General features: G+C 41.7%; 5 protein-coding genes across 5 annotated transcripts; 3 read left to right on the forward strand and 2 right to left on the reverse strand.

The window, feature by feature from the left end:
- The first annotated feature begins 8,477 nt into the window (after nt 1–8,477).
- On the forward strand, nt 8,478–9,613 carry K441DRAFT_700080 (uncharacterized protein). Its single transcript, XM_067653222.1, has 2 exons — nt 8,478–8,791; nt 8,864–9,613. The coding sequence occupies exon 2, from the start codon at nt 8,876–8,878 to the stop codon at nt 9,521–9,523; it is 648 nt and encodes a 215-aa protein (XP_067498586.1). The 5' UTR covers nt 8,478–8,791; nt 8,864–8,875; the 3' UTR covers nt 9,524–9,613.
- A 220-nt stretch (nt 9,614–9,833) lies between these two features.
- K441DRAFT_690221 (terminal deoxynucleotidyl transferase-like protein) lies at nt 9,834–11,957 on the reverse strand (the record flags this gene model as incomplete). Its single annotated transcript, XM_067652368.1, has 1 exon — nt 9,834–11,957. The coding sequence occupies one exon, from the start codon at nt 11,955–11,957 to the stop codon at nt 9,834–9,836; it is 2,124 nt and encodes a 707-aa protein (XP_067498587.1).
- A 1,338-nt stretch (nt 11,958–13,295) lies between these two features.
- Nucleotides 13,296–13,916, forward strand: K441DRAFT_681363 (uncharacterized protein; the record flags this gene model as incomplete). The annotated part of the gene is made up of 2 exons (XM_067651465.1): nt 13,296–13,436; nt 13,575–13,916. The coding sequence occupies 2 exons, from the start codon at nt 13,296–13,298 to the stop codon at nt 13,914–13,916; spliced, it is 483 nt and encodes a 160-aa protein (XP_067498588.1).
- A 28-nt stretch (nt 13,917–13,944) lies between these two features.
- K441DRAFT_668121 (autophagy-related protein-like protein 3) lies at nt 13,945–15,541 on the reverse strand. The gene is made up of 3 exons (XM_067649947.1): nt 14,956–15,541; nt 14,340–14,846; nt 13,945–14,274 (listed from the first exon to the last, which is right to left on the reverse strand). Exons 1-3 carry the CDS (start codon nt 15,480–15,482, stop codon nt 14,232–14,234), a joined length of 1,077 nt encoding a protein of 358 aa, XP_067498589.1. The 5' UTR covers nt 15,483–15,541; the 3' UTR covers nt 13,945–14,231.
- A 293-nt stretch (nt 15,542–15,834) lies between these two features.
- On the forward strand, nt 15,835–17,355 carry K441DRAFT_700084 (Clavaminate synthase-like protein; the record flags this gene model as incomplete). The annotated part of the gene is made up of 3 exons (XM_067653223.1): nt 15,835–16,316; nt 16,368–16,770; nt 16,877–17,355. The coding sequence occupies 3 exons, from the start codon at nt 15,835–15,837 to the stop codon at nt 17,153–17,155; spliced, it is 1,164 nt and encodes a 387-aa protein (XP_067498590.1). The 3' UTR covers nt 17,156–17,355.
- Between the last annotated feature and the right edge of the window lie 270 nt (nt 17,356–17,625).

Raw genomic sequence — 17,625 nt, forward strand, 5'->3', positions numbered from 1 at the left:
TTATACCAAATAATAAGTATTTAAGGAAGTGTTAAGAATAGCTTAAGGTCCTAATAAACAAGTAGTACTACGATAAAAGACTTAAGTAGATTAAGAAGGAAGGTCCTAGATTAAGGACGTCTATATTAGCTTCGTCTACTACTAAAAAGGTTAAGGATCTGGATAGGCCCTAAGCTATAGCGGCAGCTATAATAACATCCTTTTTATTATTAATATTATCGTAGGATTATCTGGATCTATCTTTAATTAATGCCTAGGGGTATAACACTATAGTAGACACCCACTTCTGTAACGATATTAAATACTTCCGTAACTTTAAGCTAAGTATGTCTATAGTAATAGCTGGAGATTTTAGGGCAGAAATTTATAGATATGGTAATATTAATTTAGTAATTAAGGTGGGAAAATAACGCCTAACTTAGTATCTAATATTAAGGAACGTAGCGTACGCTCCCTATTTTTATACTAATCTAATATCCGTAGTAAAGCTCTATAGGGTTAGAGTAATTATTAACTAATTTATAAACTATCTACGCTATAAAGATAACGGAAGCCTATTTGCTAATATTATAGAATATAGAGGTCTCTACCTTATTAATGCTATTGCTACCTTACTACCTACTCCTACTGCCTACGCTATATCTACTAAATTCTTTAAGACCTCAGCATATAATAAAGTATGGCATTAACGCTTACTACACTATAATATAGAGTTAGTGGATTATCTGCCGACTGCGGCAGATAGGGTTAAAGTGGTTAAGATAGATAGAGAAAGAACTCTATATAGTGTACTATTTTATAAACTATATGTTCTTAGAAAGATAATATAGCAGATATCTTGTAGAATATCCGTAAAGGGAACTTACCCTTTTAAACGTGTTTACTTTAATGTTATTATAAAACAAGATAGGTTTAATAGAGACACGTATATAGCTTATTTTTAGTATAACTATATAAAGTACTACCGTGCCTTTTCTATTAAGAACTATAAGCAAGAGATACTACTTCTACTCTTTAAATCAATAATAGCATTTATAAAGAAATTTAATACTTAAGGTATCCGCATTTAGCATATAGATAAGGAGTAAGGTATAGGCGCTAGGGTAAAGAACCTTATCTAGCTTAACGGAGGTATTATTAAGCAATTAACGCTATATATGCTAGCTTAAAATAGACCTATAGAAAGGTTAGGAAGAGCTATTTTTAAATAAGTAAGGACTACTGTTATTAAAGTAAAGTTACCTATAAATCTATGGCCCGAGTTTATGCTTTTAGTAGTATTCCTACTTAATTAAACTCCTATTAAGTCCATTAACTAAAAGACCCTATTTAAGATACTTTATAAATAGAAGCTATAGCTAGTAGGACTTTATATAGCCGGATCTTTAACCTATATGCTTATTAAACATAGCATTTCTAGGAAGGTAAAGTTTAAGCCATGAGCCTAAATAGGTTATCTTATTGGTATGGAAGCGTTAAATATCTATAGGATATAGATACTAACTACTAACCGTATTATCCGATCTCGTGACGTACAAATTAATAAGTTAAAGAGATATTAATCTCCCGAAACACTAGAACACCTTATTATCTTATAGGCTTAAAAGAACTGTTTTTAGCAAGTCTAAAACCTACTAGATAATCTTTAAGATAGTAGTAAGGACTAGATAGAGAACTTTAATAAAAAACTAGATATAGGACTGCCGTATTTAGCAAATATTAACGTTACTCCTATATTAAAAAGCATTTAGATCTTAATAGAAGAACTCCGTTAGCTATTTACCCTAAAGCTAACTCTAGAACCGTCTAAACCATTAGCGTCTTTAGCGCCTTAGCAATTACTATCTACCGTGGCATTTACGCTATAGACATTATCTACTACTTAGTTATCTTCTAAAGTCACCAAACCACCGTTTATAAATCCTATACCTTGTTCCGAACCTTAGACAACAGTAGGCTTATCATTAGGGGGTAAGAGACGTTCTAGCCGTAAAAAGCGGTTTATAGCAAAGAAGAAAGATATGCTAAATTAGGATCTATAATAATAAGCCTTTGCGGTTTAAATTAATAACGGTAATGATATTATTAGTCCTAATACGACACTATTAGCTTACGCTTTCTATACTGCTATTACAAAGACGTACGGATATTAAGACGACTTTCCACCACTACTAAAGTTATGGAAAGAGATGCTTAATTATAAGTACGCTATAGAGTTCAAAGCAGCTGCTTATACTAAGATAAGGGCCTTAACTGGAAAGCAGACTTGGGACGAAGTACGACTAATTAAGAAGGTCCTGTTCCGACTGATACCGGTATATATAATATTCTAGAACATTTCTGCCTTATTCTGGAATAAGTCGTCCTTGTTCTAAAATGAGTTATATATCGCTTTAATCGACCTCATTCCGGACTACTTGTCTCATTCCGGAAAAGATCTTTAAAGGTTAGGCCAATTGCTAGGTGGTATAGTAGGTAGAGGCTCGCCAAGGCCTATACGCATACTATAAGTCGTAAAGCTCTTTAAAATATATACATTTTATACTTTTATTTTTCTTTATATCCAGATTTAATTGGTAAATAGTTATCGCATAGGTTCTAGAATAACCTCAAATTACGCTAACTATGCCTATATAATGTCGCCAAAAGATCCACTTAATAAGTGTATATTTGGTGGTTGAATAATATTTTGTAATTAAGTATAAGGCATTTTGCAGAGCTCTCGTGAGCTCCTTTATAGTATTGATTTTGCTTAAAAATCGCCCAATTAGGCTTAGCTTAGGGGCTATCGCGAACTTTAAAAATTTTTTATTTATTCTTCCTTACCTACCGCCTCTATATACGACTTAATTAGATCCTTAATAATATGTACGCCTTTTCTATAAGTTCTAAATATATATTTAACTCTACTGCTAGCTTAAATCTAATACTAGTAACAGCAATGTCGTCCGCGCCTACCTCTACGCCTACCTTTACGCTTATAGCTCCCTTACCTCTTACTAATACTCCTATAAATGAAGACTATAACGCTAGCTAAGCAGTCGTTTCCTTCTTAGTTATAGTAAAGCCTGCCTTTACTAAGTATCTAAAAGAAACTTAGAACGTCTCTATAAAGCGCGTCACTTAGGAAAAATATAACGATATTATTTCCTAGCTTACTAATCCGGGTTATAAAGCTCTCTTATAGGCCGAACACAACGCTAAATTAAAGGCTAAGAGCTGCTAGTTTATATAGGAATAAGGCGAAGAGTATATACGCGGCCTCTAGAGGCGGCCAATTCGCTTATCTAACCGTAGCTTAAAGGTTGTTCCTAAGCTAGAAATATATAATACCATTATTTAGTACTATAGGGAGCTTTACTATATAGGGCAGAAGAAGATATATAGTATACTTACGGCCAATTAATATGGTATACGGCTAGTGGAAGTTATTTAGCTTTTAGAACACTGCCAGGTATATATTAAGTAAGTTTAACTTTTTATAAAATTGTTAGTTATACATAACACTAATATTTTCGTAGGAGCGCTCCTAACGCTATACGGCCACCGCTTAATGCAATTATCTCTAGGGCTCCTTTTAATCGTATTTAGGGCGATCTTATTAATATACGCAATGAGGCCGACGGCGAATATAAATGGATCCTACAGATACGCGATTACTTTAGTAAATACTGCGCCCTCTACCCCCTTAAGCAGAAGACCGCTAAGTAAGTTACCGCAGCTGTGCTCTAATAGATACATTATTATATTTACCCGCGTATTTAGTAGAGTAATAACGGCTTAGAATTTAAAGGCGCCCTTCTTATACTACTTCGGCGTTATGGAATTAAGGTAATTAATAGCCGGCTATAACACCTTTAGTTATAAGGCCTTATAGAGCAAGCCAATGGTTATATAAAGAAGAAGCTTTATACAGTAAAGCGACTCTTAGGAACTTTGCGATAGGTAGCGGCTTGCCCAATTATCGTAGCCTTAATTAATCGCACCTACTATAAATTAATTAGCTGTATACCTTTCTACTGCCTCTATAGGAGAGATCCTTAGCTATTTACTTTAGTGGCGCTTAGCCACTAGGCTACTATAGAGCCTCTATTAGAAGTTACTAACACCTCTAAAGCTAAGGAGGAAGAGGATCTTAATAGTAATAAGGAAGTTCTTGGCCCTCTACTAGATAAGAACGGTAATAGGTAATAGGCAGCTAAGTAAGAGCGTAAGGATAATAAATATTTTAATAAGGAACTAAATGGTAGCTAGAGCTTGGTTACAGCCAAATATAAAAATAAGGAGAATAAGGATTAATTAGAAGATAAGGAGAATAATAGTTAATTAGAAGATAAGGAGAATGAGGGTTAATTAGAAGATAAGGAGAATAAGGGTTAATTAGAAGATAATATACAGAGGCCAAGGACTCCTTTAAACCCTACTTTATCTAATAATAATCAGACCTTTAAAGGCTGCTCACTAATCTTAAGTTAATATCGCGAGATTACGGAGGCTATGCAGTCGTTAGGATTAAGTGGATTTAGGTAGCCTCCGCCTCTACTAAAAGGCTTTCCTATACTAAGCTAAGACGTCTAGATACAATTAATAAGAGAAGAGTTTACTAAATTAAATAGATAGATTATAGCCAACGCCGCTACTAGAGCTCTATAGCAAGCTAAGTTTAATATTAATATTGAAAGAAGGCAGCGATCTATCTATTAGCAGGAGGAGTTATATCTAGACGACTAGATTAAAGATCTGGAAGATACTTTTTATACACTAAGAGGCTCCTTTATAGATGATTTTGCCATAAGGGTTAAAGATTTACGCGTATAGCTCTACCGCGCAGCTAGTGGAGTAGGCCTACCACCTATAGATTTTAATAAGTACTATAACGTCGCTATACTTTCTTACCGGCGTAAGTTAATTCTGGCGTTAAAGGACTCTAACTACCCTATTTACTCTATACTACTATAGCAAGAGCTTATATAGCAGGTGCGTAAGAGACTTAAGAAATATTAGAAGGAACTACGATTGTAATAGCTATAGATTCCCTTATAACATTCAGATTCCTCTACTTATGATTTATTAAATTTATATAAGAGAGTTCGATAATAAGCTACTCACTCCCGTAAATAAATAAAGAAGAAGTATAGTAGGCAATACCACGTTACTGAATTTAATATAGGTAACGTCGTCCTTTTTAGAATTCCTAAAAAGCTTTAACGTAGTACTGAAGTCTCCCGTATACCCGGCCGTATATATAAGATTTAAAATTACGGCTACTTTAAGGTTTGTACTTAGTACGGAATTATTAAGGAGCTCTTCCTAGGTAATAAGCTTGTTAAGCCGCTAGAGACCTATAATGCTCGCCTTAATATAAGTGTTAGTACAATCCTGCCGCTCTCTGCAGTAGTTAAAGCCCATTTAATAACTGCGCGGCCTACCTACTATAGGTATAGGCGAGGATATAGCAATTAACAGTGTAGCTGTTGAAAAGGAAATATAGAATGTTCTTCCTACTGCTATAGAGGGGGGCCTTATATAAATTAACTAACGGAGGACTCCCTAGGCAAGCCTCTAGTAAGAGCTTATAGAAGGCTTACTAGTACTTAAATTAACTCTTAAATAAAGTAAGCCTAATGGGGGACTCTGCCATAAAGTTTAATATAGCCTTAATTAATAATAGTAGATAAGGAAGGTAATTAATTAAGCCAGGAGAACGGGGGCAGTAAGGTTGGCGCAGCTAGGAGAGGTTTACGTTGCGGACACGCCAAACCTAATTAGGTAATTAGACTACGACCAGCAGAACCTTAAAAAGCCCGGTTTTTAATAGATCTTAGTAAGATTAAAGCTTTGCATAATTTATAAATTTTGGTATTAGGGAACGCGATTAACTACCCCCTGCCTAATTAGCTTCTACCACTTATAGCCTATATCTATAATGCGGAAATGCCTTTAAATATACTTATTAAGCGTAGCGTAACCTACTTTAGATAGAATCTGATAGTGTTATGGTGGTTAAGGGGGGGTGGTAAAATTTAATCTCTAGAGCAATAGAAAATCTTATTAGAAAATTAAAATTATATATTTTTATACTAGATATCGCGACTACGCTCTACCAAATCTATATATTTATTGAGAAGTTAAAAAAAGCTCTATTAAATCTTAATATAGCTTTAAATCTTTTCTGGAATGAGATAAGTAGTCCAGAATAAGGTTGATTAAAGCGATATATAACTCATTCTGGAACAAGGACGACTTATTCCAGAATGAGGCAGAAATGTTCCAGAATATCGTATATACTGGTATTAGTTGGAACAGGTCCATCGACTTCCTACTATGTAGGTCTTTACGTACAAGGAAGATTCGGACGGCTTTATTACGAGATTTAAAGCTCGTCTAGTCGTCCGCGGAGACCTTTAAGCAGTCTTATAAGAGGAGGTTAAAGCTATAACGGCAGCCTATCGAACCTTCCGTCTACTTTGCGCTCTTACCGCTAGCTTCGACCTTGACGTCATATAAGTTGACGCCGTCAATGCATTTGTCAATGCCTTAGTTGACGATAAGGTCTACCTCGTTCCCCCTAAGGGTATAGACCTACCGCCTAGATTCTCTTTCTATCTAAGAAAGGCAATGTATAGACTACGGAAATCTCCTAAATTGTGGTTTTTAGAAATGTCTGCTGCTTTGCGGAGTATAGGTTTAAAAGCTATACTGGATAAGCTATGTCTCTATATACACCCTACCGAACCTATCTTTATATTTTTCTATATTAACGATATCCTAATTATAGGACACCCGAGCTATTAATAGTAGATAGAGGATATCCTAAAGCAGCTATAAGATCGATTTGAGATCTGCTAAATACCTTAGTTCACGTTATTCCTAAATACTTGTGTTATGCGAGATTGATAAAAGGGAAAGCTCTGGCTCTGTTTAGATTAATATCTTAAGAAGCTAGTCTTAATATACTATCTAGAATATCTAAAGCCATTAGCTATACCACTATTGGGCTAGAAATTAACGCCGTATAAGGGAGAAGCTACGCCGAATTAGATGAAAGGATATTAACGTTATATAGGTTCTGCAATATATCTAGCATCTACTATATAACTAGACGTTGCTTTCTTAGTTAGTAGGCTAGCTGAGTTTTTATAAAATCCGTCGCTAGCTTATTTTGCGAAGATTAATAGATTACTTACCTATCTCTATAATACCAGATACCTCGCTCTTAAGTTCTCTACTATTACGCTATATAAGATAAACTAGGTTCTAAAAGCTGCTTCTAATGCTAGCTTTACTAATAATGCTCTAATACGTTAGAGCTTATAGGGCTTCTTAATAAGCTTATTTAATAGGCCTATAGTATAGTAGGCAACTAGATAAAAGGTAGTTACTAAGTCTACTATAAAGGCAGAACTCCTAGCTCTCTTATACGTTAGTAGGGAGGTTAAGTATATAGTTTAGATCTTTAAAGCTATTAGATTCGATCCCAAATAGGACGTTATTATTAATTATAATAATTAGTAGTTAGTACGGATTGTGATAAAAGAGACCCCTATAGTATCTACAAAACTCCGATATATAGATATCTATTAATTCTGGCTTTGCCAAGAAGTTTAAAACGGAAGCTTTATTATATAATAGGTACTAATAAGCGAGATAGTTGTAAATAGACTAACTAAAGCTCTATTAAAGCAAAATTATTAAAAATTTATCGACATGGTAGGGCTCCGCGATATTAGATATCTAGTTAATTAACGCTTAGTAAAGCTTACTACTAGCTTGTCTATTACGACTACCTAATTTGGTAATCTAGCTCTGCCGCTCTACGCTAGATCTAAGGGGGTGTGTTGGCTACGGAGGTAGCTTTACCTATGGGTAATATTGACCTGTGACGACGGCTGTTAGATATTAGTATTAGCCTAATATCGTCTTGTTACACCACCCTCTAGGGACCCCTATAGGGGGTCAATTCTATTATGTATATTAGGGCTCTTAGAGCCACCTTGAATAAAACAGATCAATCGTTCAATTCTGTGTCTCTATATCAATCAGCTAGCTATATGTCATTCGTGATACCTGCCTGGCTGACAAGTGATACCATGATTTAACAACTGGAAGCGCATTTATCCCTGCAGCATCAAAATGCTTTGCATGGATCGCATCTAAGGGAACGAAGCGGGTCAGCTATTCCTGGCGAAAACAGCTCTGCCTGTTTTAATGGCGAGGTTGCATCCGGCCAGCGGTCTGAGATGTGTTGTCCTCTGAATCGATAGCGGATTACCAGCCCGGCCTTTCGAGATGAACGGGCCAGATAGTGGGGATGCGCTTTTTGGGTTTCTCGGCCCGCATTTCGGGCATGCAGCCTCCCGTTCCTGCATGGACCGTGCTTAAGCTCAAGGGTGTTTGGATACTTGTGCTGTAACGTCTAACATTCTCCTCCACTAGCCTACCACCAAAATTCCTCAGATCTCGTTACGGTACAACACAAGTAATCTGTTGAGAGGCTCGGCAACTTTGTCTATCAATTCTTGATTTACTCTCTCGCTGACACTGAAGCCTTGCGACAGCTCCCAAGTCCGTTGCTGCACCCATTCCTTCTGATATTCATTTTCAACCAACGAGATTGAACACATCGCACTAAACCTTCGCGCTTGCTATAAAAAGGCGTTGGGTACTCCGAAGATAGGATTTATTCGATATCATCCTACTCTTACTGTTCTCCGCAGAGCTAGGCAACGCTCAAACGGAGTTATAGCCGACAATTCTACGATCCTCTCCCTTTAAGGATATCTTCTCTGAAGTAAGGACGGTTCCATTCCTGATCTAACGATTGAGGATACTAGCGACTAATCTTTTACCTTCTGCTATCTAGTTCACGCATACAATGGCGTCTTCGAAAGAGATCCCCACCATCAAGGCAGATGACGACGAAGAAGTCACCTCGCGGCCTTCACCAATTCCACACACCAATTTCTCACTGCATGAACAAATTCGCATCTCGGAGACTCTAAGAAAGAAGAGCCTGGAAGTAATCGAAGAGCATACCGAGCTAATCAAGCGCTACGATGAGCGGATTTCCTATCTGCGCAAGGTCGCAGCCGCACGTGACGCGACGACCCGGCAAAGCGCGTCAATGGCCGCAGAACGCGTCACGGACTCCCCCCCACCTCCCGCAGCCCTTTCACCGTTTTTGCCAATGCAAACGTTATATGCCGGTCACACACCGCCCGTTCCGTACAGTCCGAGCCCAGAGGTCTGGGTTGGTGAGGATTCACCAGAAGAATTTCTAAGCGGTCCTCTAACCCTGCCTGCAAATCCTGGTGTTGAGAGTGATGACACCTTTTCAGTGAGTGTATTGGCGAGCAAATTAGAAGACCTTGCCAAGGAGCTGAGGGACTCCCCTGAAAAGCCTAACGAGAATAAGGTTCAGACGGTAAAGGAAGTTTGGAGCGACGAAGGATTTGATGCTGTAGATGGGGTGTTACTTAAGAAGCAGCGCATGAATTTTGGGCGCCCTTTAGGCAGCATGTGAGACTTTCAACCCTTTAACGATATCACGAGGAATGAGGTCATGAGTAGTGTTAGATACCCAAAAATTAAGGATAGGCAAAATAGAGTTATGGTTTGTTTCAAGGGTTTATTGCAAAGTAGGTGATATTTGTAATGTCCCCTAAAGCTCTTTAGAAATATTAGATTTAAAGAGAGTAGAAACATAGTAGCATTACTACTCTAGAACTAATAAAGAACAAAACATATCATAGAGGCCTTAATTGGGCCTCGCGGAGCTAAATTACTTCTTATTGAGGTACTAAGGCACTTAAGAAGTATTGATATGAAATTAACTATCCAGTGCACCTTTCCCACGGGTCAATATATGGCAAGCCCATTCCCTCAAAGACTTTTCGCTCTGCCTCCTCCGCTGTTCCAGTTACCCCCACCGGCCCTTCAAGCTCCACTACTTGCCCCGTGCTCCTGTCTCTAACCCCACTACTATCAAACTTCCACCCCTTGACATGCTTCGCGTAGCGCCGTAAATCTCGCTGAAAGGTTGTACCGCCACTCCACCCAGCGACGGCGCAGCCAACTGTACGCCAAGGTGAGACAATAATATCCACCCTACGGTGAATGTTCGGATTCTTTGCTTTCGAATTAGCTGCCAAATCCGCCTCTCGAGTGGGCCAGTGCAGGTCCTGCCAAACCACAAGCGCCTTGTCAAGCGTGTCGAAACCATAGCTTGCATGACCAGAAGACCGGAAGGGCAGAGTAGCTTGGCCACGGTGGGTACCGTGAAGGCTCAGTAGCAGCGTGTGCGTGATCCAACCCTCGTCTTCGAGTGACGCGACTACGTCGGTGACGAGGTTACCGGTTTGTGGGAGGGAAGGATGCGACAGGATAATGTCGACATCTCCCGAGGCACTTTTGCCGCGGCGGTAGCCGCCGACTATTGTAACAGAGATGTTTGAGTCACGGACACGAATTGCGTGGGTGTGGATGATAGAGGCTATGGACTCGACTTCAGAACGGGGAATTTTTTCTAGAAACTCGGCGCAGTATTTTACTCCAATCTGTTGAACTCGTGAAAGGGTGGACCAGCCATGTTCAACAATGTCGTCAAGGTCCCGCCAATGATTTGAAAAGTAAAACTCGCGCGCTGTGGAGGCGCCGACGCCCCAGATGTCGTAGAATAGGCGAAGAACTTTCATTACCTCGTCATTTTCGGCATCCTCAGCTACTTTAATAGTGCCAGTATTCTTCCATTCGATCCAAAGGTTTGCGATCTTCACGTCACACCCAGGAAGCCAAAGGATCTCACGCGGATTAGTGATGAGATAAGGGTATGCTGCCAATGCTGCAATGCTAGTTGAGTAAGCTCGCACGCCAATCTCATCGTCCATAAGGAGGCGTGCTTTTCTGATTTTCTTCAGTTGTTCGATGAAAGGGTCGTTGGGTGGATCGGCAGGCGTTGAACGTTGACAAGCATACTTTAAGCTAGCCTTGACCCAATCCGGGGGCTCTGGGATGTCGCTGCCTTCACTTTCGTAGTCACTTGCCGTCTGCTGCAATAGATTCGCCACTTGAGACGAGGAATGCCCTTGTTTCTGGCTCTGGGATGCGAACGTTCTGTTATCAAAACGACGCGGCCCATGACCGGTTGATTTGTAAGGCCGCTGACCTGATTTTCGGGCAGGAGCTACCAAGTGATCTGCTTTAGCTCTTTCTAGAATACTTTGAGCCGGTTGTGGTCGTTCCACCACGACTTTTCGAGAAGATGATATGATTTTATGTGTTGATTGTGAAGCTAGTGATGCGGTTGGAAGCTGAGAAGTGACAACAGTAGCTGTTCGATCGACAGGCCTTCCTTTGTATACAACGTATTCCCCTAAAGGAAGAAATTTCCCAGCTTCATTAGAATCGTCGAGCCAGTCAAGCTTGACGACCTTGATAGCATCCACGAAATTCTCTCCTTCGAAAGGAACACTTGGCAATTTGGGGTTTTGGTCGAGATCAGGGACTAGGATTGGCGAAATATGCCTTATTTTATTATTAACAGACAGCCCAAAGGAATTATCTTCAGTCTCTGCCTTAGTCGTAGACTCTTCGTTGCGTAGTTTAAGAGTCTTGCTGCGTGATGCAGATGTAGTCTCGACGAGTCGCTTCTTGTGGGCTGGCTCAAGGTCTTCATTTACCTGTGGGTGTGACACCAGCGATGAATATACAAGCTCTTCTGTCCAAACACGATGACTTCGAAGTTCGAATGCTGCTCTACGTTTCGTCCCAACTTTCCCAATGAAGAGTTTTGCTTCAGATGCGTCGAATGTCAGAGGGGCGTTTTGCTCCATCAACCGTTCCTCTACATCGTGTAGCTCATCTCCCTTGAAATGAGCCGGTAAAACAAATACTGGTGGTAAGACACTTAGATCAAGGGAACCGGAAGGTATCCCTTCCGGAGGCGGCGAACTACCCATAAGGGTCTGAGATGAGGGGGGACTGCTGGAACACATGATTGCCAATGTCCCACGGTGATGGGTAACAGCACTGGCGGGAAGCAAGGGAAAGCGTGTGGTGGTATCCAAAAAGCGACACTTTCAAGCTGAGAGGTCCATAATTCTTACAATAAGTAACATGATAGCTGTTCATCGTAACTAAAAATAGGAAAAACTGCGCGGAGAATCACAATTAAAAAGAAAGATGTTGAGTAGGGTATTAAGCTGAGGAGAGTATAGGATGTGGTTGCGGTCATCAATACGAGCTCAGCGTAATGTCTTGGCATGCTTAGTCAAATAACACGAATCTCATGACAGCTTTGGACTCTTGATGATAGCTCAAGGATAGTTTCCAATGGACACACGTATGATTTAACCCTGTATTCTCCTCTTGAACTCTTACACAATCATATCTAAGATGCTTCTTGCCTGGCAGAGCCTTAACAGATCACGCTCATTTTATTTGTACCTTTAAGTTCCACCCAGTTCTCAACTACTTATCCATAATGGTGTCTTTCCATATTATCAGCACTCATGTTATAAAGGCGTTGCACAGTGGTAACGAGAGCTTAAGGATAAGCTCTAGCAGATACTTCGGAAGGCAAGGCCAAACAAGGTACGTTTGCATTTCGAGTAAACAATAATTTGTACTACTTTCGTCCCCTATCGAGCTTAAANCATGCGACTTTTTGTCTGCGACTGTCATTTGATTTGTATACGAGAAATGGCGGCTTCTTCCATTGTACTCAGCTTGCACGTTCTCCCTTGCATTTCCTAATTCTTCCCAACCTCCTTACGCGCAACGCGTCAAGCGAACCTAGAAAGGGGGATTTCTGAGAACAAGGTGCTTGGAAATAGGCAAAAAAAAGCAGATGATCGATAGTTCTATCCCTTTCTGATCAGTTAACTCCATTAGCTTTAGGGCCTAGAGGGCTAAATGCACGGGAAACGTGACCTCGCCGGGCGCCACTTATCTTTCCTTACTGCCAATTCCTTATTTAACACGCTTTGGTGTTATTTCTCCAAGATGATGGCTAAGATAGAAAATATAAGGGAGGCCGACTCGCCATATTATTTTGTCGAATAGCTGCGGAGTCTCTTCTAAAATAAAGTTGCTGGTTCCTTTATCCAGACTGGACAATTCTCTCGTTCCCCCCTTCCATTTCTCCTTATGGTGTTTGAATCTCTTAAGAAGATTCTAAAATCCACCGAAGGTATTCTTAAAAGCCTCAGACACCATCGCACGCGTCCACTGTCTCAGGTAGAATTTTTAACCCTATAAGACAGCTACGTGCTCTTCTCCGACATCGCTGCATAGAAATGGGCTGCTCTAGTGCTTATATCATCTTGTTTGTTGTTCTTTTTACTTTCCTGGTTGATGTAGCTGCTGCTCCTATTTCACCTTCAGCGGCGGACACAGAGCGTATTGCAGAACGAATGAGAGCCGAAGGGCTATCCGAAGTGCGATATCCCTTTCTTTACTTTGAAATATTCAAGTTGCCGTAAATGACTTCTGAGCCCCTTGTGTCTCTAGCGCTTTAAAGGACGGAACTGCCGCTTCCTTGCACAACTGTTACAACAAACACTAAACAAATCTAGCGCGACATAACAAACCGCCTCACTTCCGGTATTCCCTCTTCAGATCAACCATCCTCTCTTCTCTCCACCGCCGTCAAGGCCCAAGCCTTTCTGATCCCACCTATTTACCGCCACTCCCAGCAAGAGAAACGCGACACCTCGGGGGACATCCCTCCAGGGTCGCTCGAGGCACCCGAACTGCTTCCGCGATCGCCTGCACCAGATACGACAATCGACGCTATTGAGGAAATCATCAACTCGGTTCTCAGTCGCTCTAGGAGTGCTGAGCGTCGGCAGTTAGCGTATGAAGGGATGGAAGGGGCTGTGAGAAGGCCACAGGGGAGTCGGTATTGGGGCGGTTAACTGCTTTCGGCTTCGAGTCGAAATGAGATGGGTAGATATTATATTCACAGATTAGGAGCATTCATTAGATTGCCAGAACAACAATCAACCTAAAGTCGCTTTGGATACAATAGAATTCCCTTGATTAGGATAGTTATCATGCGCCTTCAGACTTTCCCCGGCTTAGCCTAATCTCAAACGCCCGCTTTGTCCCCTTCCCTCACTGGTTCCCCAGCGAGATAGAACGCCTAACGCCAAATCGCAAGGACGATACAAAATAGCAAGTGGCAGTCTCTTGCAGCAAACTGCATGTTATGAATATGAACAAGCCAAATATTAAACGCCCATCGTAAAATCGTGCTCGATGCCAGGCGTAACGCTATTAACATGAGCAAATTAGTCTCGACTCCTCGCTTTTTAGTTTTAGTGGATAGCAAAACATACCTTGCTATGAACTTCAGGAATACTACTAGATACTGGTCGACCCTGATGGCGACTTCTTCCTCTTCGGGGCCATCCTCAAGCACCTCCCACTCGTCCGCTGTCCTGTCCTTGCCGCTCTCTTCTCGCTCTTGCTGCTCTGCCCGCTCCGTTAACTTGAGCAGCTTCGTATCATCTACTAGTCCTTCCATTCCACTATCCACCTTTCCGATGTCCTTCCCCGCTTTCAGTTTAGCTAGACGTAGTTTGAGTGCAGCGTCGGCACGATCAAGCAGAATTTTCATGACGGAAGCGTGCTTGCAAGGGTGCACGGAGGCCGTCTTGATGGAATGGTCGAAGAAAGGGAAGTCTTCGATTGTAACGGTCTTGTCTTTGTAGTCGCCGACAATGTCTTCCATCATTGCTTGTGGCTTAAGAGGTTCTGACGATGACCCATATCCGGAGAGGTATAGACGGGGTGTGCGGTAGTGGGCAGAGTAGGTTATGTAGAGCGTGTATGTTCGGAGGGGTCTGGATAGATATTTAGCGTATAGAGCAGAAATAGTATGAGACCGTAAGCTCGGCATGAGGCCAGGGTAGATGTTCGTGTCAACAGTGGGGAGAAAAGACTTGAACATACGCTGAGGTGCTAGTACCAGCTTTAGGGTCCCTAATAATGGCCTCCTCATCATCCTCCTCGTCTTCCATATCAGGGATCTCCTCTTCCTCTGCTCCGGCATCTCCAAGATTTCCGCTCTCATCTACAGTCCGGACATCTCGCACTCTTGCCTCCTGGCTAGCTGCCATGCCCCCGGTCCTTAGCCAGCCATCGTCTTCTGGCTCACCCTCGCCCGCAGCGAAGCCGTCCCGTACGAGCGTCTCATCCTGGCCGGCGTCGCCAGCAAAGTTCTCATCGAGCCTTCGATGGCAGGGCACACCTCGTGTGACGAGGAACTGCTTTCCCTCAGGCAGATATGGTACGCGTTTCGATGGACTTGAAGCGTCGGCCCAAGACCATGAGGGGAACTTGAAAACGAGGAAGTCGCCCGCAAGGACAAACTCTTCGGGCGTAATCTGCCCAGTGTTTCGGAAGGTCGATGTGTGTGATATTTGGGCGGTACGTTCACGAAATGTGTCGATATAGGAACGTACGAAGTTATAGGCCATTTCAAAAACTTGTTGTAAGGTGGACGGTAGAGAATGGTTGTGATGATGAGAGGAGGGGGAGGGGCGGTGGGGGTTTCAAAGCTGCCTGTATCTAGTGAGAGTAGGGCTCGGAAGAATAATTATTCCGATGATTTCAGGGTCCGCTGTCCGGCTATTGAGGTCATCTGCGATGGCGTCGTGGGCCACGAGGATATTCAGGAACAAGCTGGAAGTTGGTGTGATGATGTCTTAAGACAGCCCTGTTACCTTGTGAGAACACGATCATACATCAAGCCCAGCGTCTGACTCAGACCTTCTCATACATTTTGTTGACTTTCAAGACCATAGACGCTGCCTGGGTACCTAAGAAACGATGGACGGCGAGATGCAAAGTGGAGAATCATCTTCGCTCCCTATACTCGATTTATCCTATGCAGACAATTCTTCTAAACGTCCTGCTCTACTTGAAGAGCTTCACAATGCTCTTTTCAACGTCGGATTTCTCTACATTAAAGACCACGGCGTATCGATGGAAACAATTATGAATCTTGTTTCAAGGCTTCCAGCTTTATTCAACCAAGGAAATAGTGCCAAAGCTCGTCTTTCAAAATTAAACTCTCCACATTTCTTAGGCTACAGCGGTTTTGCTGAAGAAATGACGCTTGGAGAGAAAGACCTTCGTGAGCAATTTGATCTTGCCACTGAGCTTCCGGTAATATGGCAAGACCCCACAAATCACAAGAAAATTGGTGGACCAGGAGATAGAGATTTCACAAAGCTCTATTGGCGTCTCCGCGGCCCTAATCAATGGCCGTGCGAAGACCATGTCCCAGGCTTTAGGAAAGCATATCTAGAGTTAGCTTTTACTTACCCGCTAACCTGCAACCGGCCACTGATACCTTGAAGATACCATGACGCCCTCCAAGCGCTCTCATATCGCTTCGTACATCTTGTTGAAGAGGCATTCAGCATTCCAATCGGAACATTCGACGATTTCTTCCTACCGCGTTCTTGTAACATGAAGACTAAAAGTCATCCATATATGCCGCCACAGCATCGTATTAAGCTAGTAAAATATCCACCTAGTACAGGCAGCTTTCGGGGTCAAGGCGTTGGTGCCCACAAGGACTCGAGTGGCTGGCTTACCTTTTTATACCAAGCAGGCCAGGAAGAGGGTTTGGAGGTTGTAAACGCCAGCGGAGAATGGATACCAGCACCTCCTATTGAAGGTACCTTTGTTGTGAATTTTGGAAATGCTTTTGAAGCTGCGACAGATGGAGCGGTGAAGGCCACTGTTCACCGTGTAAAGGTATATTAACCAAACTGATTCCTCACAACTTGGCAGCTACTGGCTGGGCATATGTATTATGATAGATTTGTGTCATTTTTGCAAAGTAAAATACTAATCTACGTAGGCACCTCTATCATCGTCAAAACCTAGATACTCTATTCCTTTCTTCCAAGGACTTCCACTCGATCTCACCGTCTCAGAAATCCGGCGTTATATTCCGGAATCTGTTCGTAGACTACGGCGAGAGAGCGAGGGGTCGGACAGTTATAGTAATATTTCTACATTTCTTGACCCCAGGTGGGATAGCCTTGGAGAGTCCCAGCTCCGGAAGTGGATTCGAAGCCATGAGGATGTAGGACGGAAGTGGTACGGCGACGAAGTCGTATCATTTTATCTGCAATAGAATCTTTTGGACTACTCTGCGTTAATTTATCATATCAGTCACGCCTCGCATAAAACTTAGACTAGTATAGCTTTTTAAATTTATGAATGGCTCCGGCTCCTGCGGAATTTTGAGAGAGGTTTGCTGGAGAGCTGCTAGTTGAACTGTAGATAATACGGCCAATTATAGATAGGCATTAACTTTAGAAATATTGACTGGGCAAAGTCCTCAGAGTTGGGCTGCGAATGTTGACTGGATTTCAATAATTACTTGAAGTAATCTTGGAGACCGTCAGATATACCAAACAACTGGGCGCTCCAAAATTAAAACCTTCTGGTAATTTATAGCTCTTCCTTCCCCCTGTGAAAGACCTGGTATAAAATACGATGTATCTAGATGAACACATGGGAATTCAGCTCTCCATAATTGACAAGTTCACTAGCCACTCCTGGGGCTCAAAAATCCTGCCATCTGTCCTTTACACTTCGAAG

Source organism: Cenococcum geophilum (assembly GCF_001692895.1).
Source record: "Cenococcum geophilum 1.58 unplaced genomic scaffold K441scaffold_60, whole genome shotgun sequence".
NCBI classification, from domain to species: Eukaryota; Fungi; Ascomycota; class Dothideomycetes; order Gloniales; family Gloniaceae; genus Cenococcum; species Cenococcum geophilum.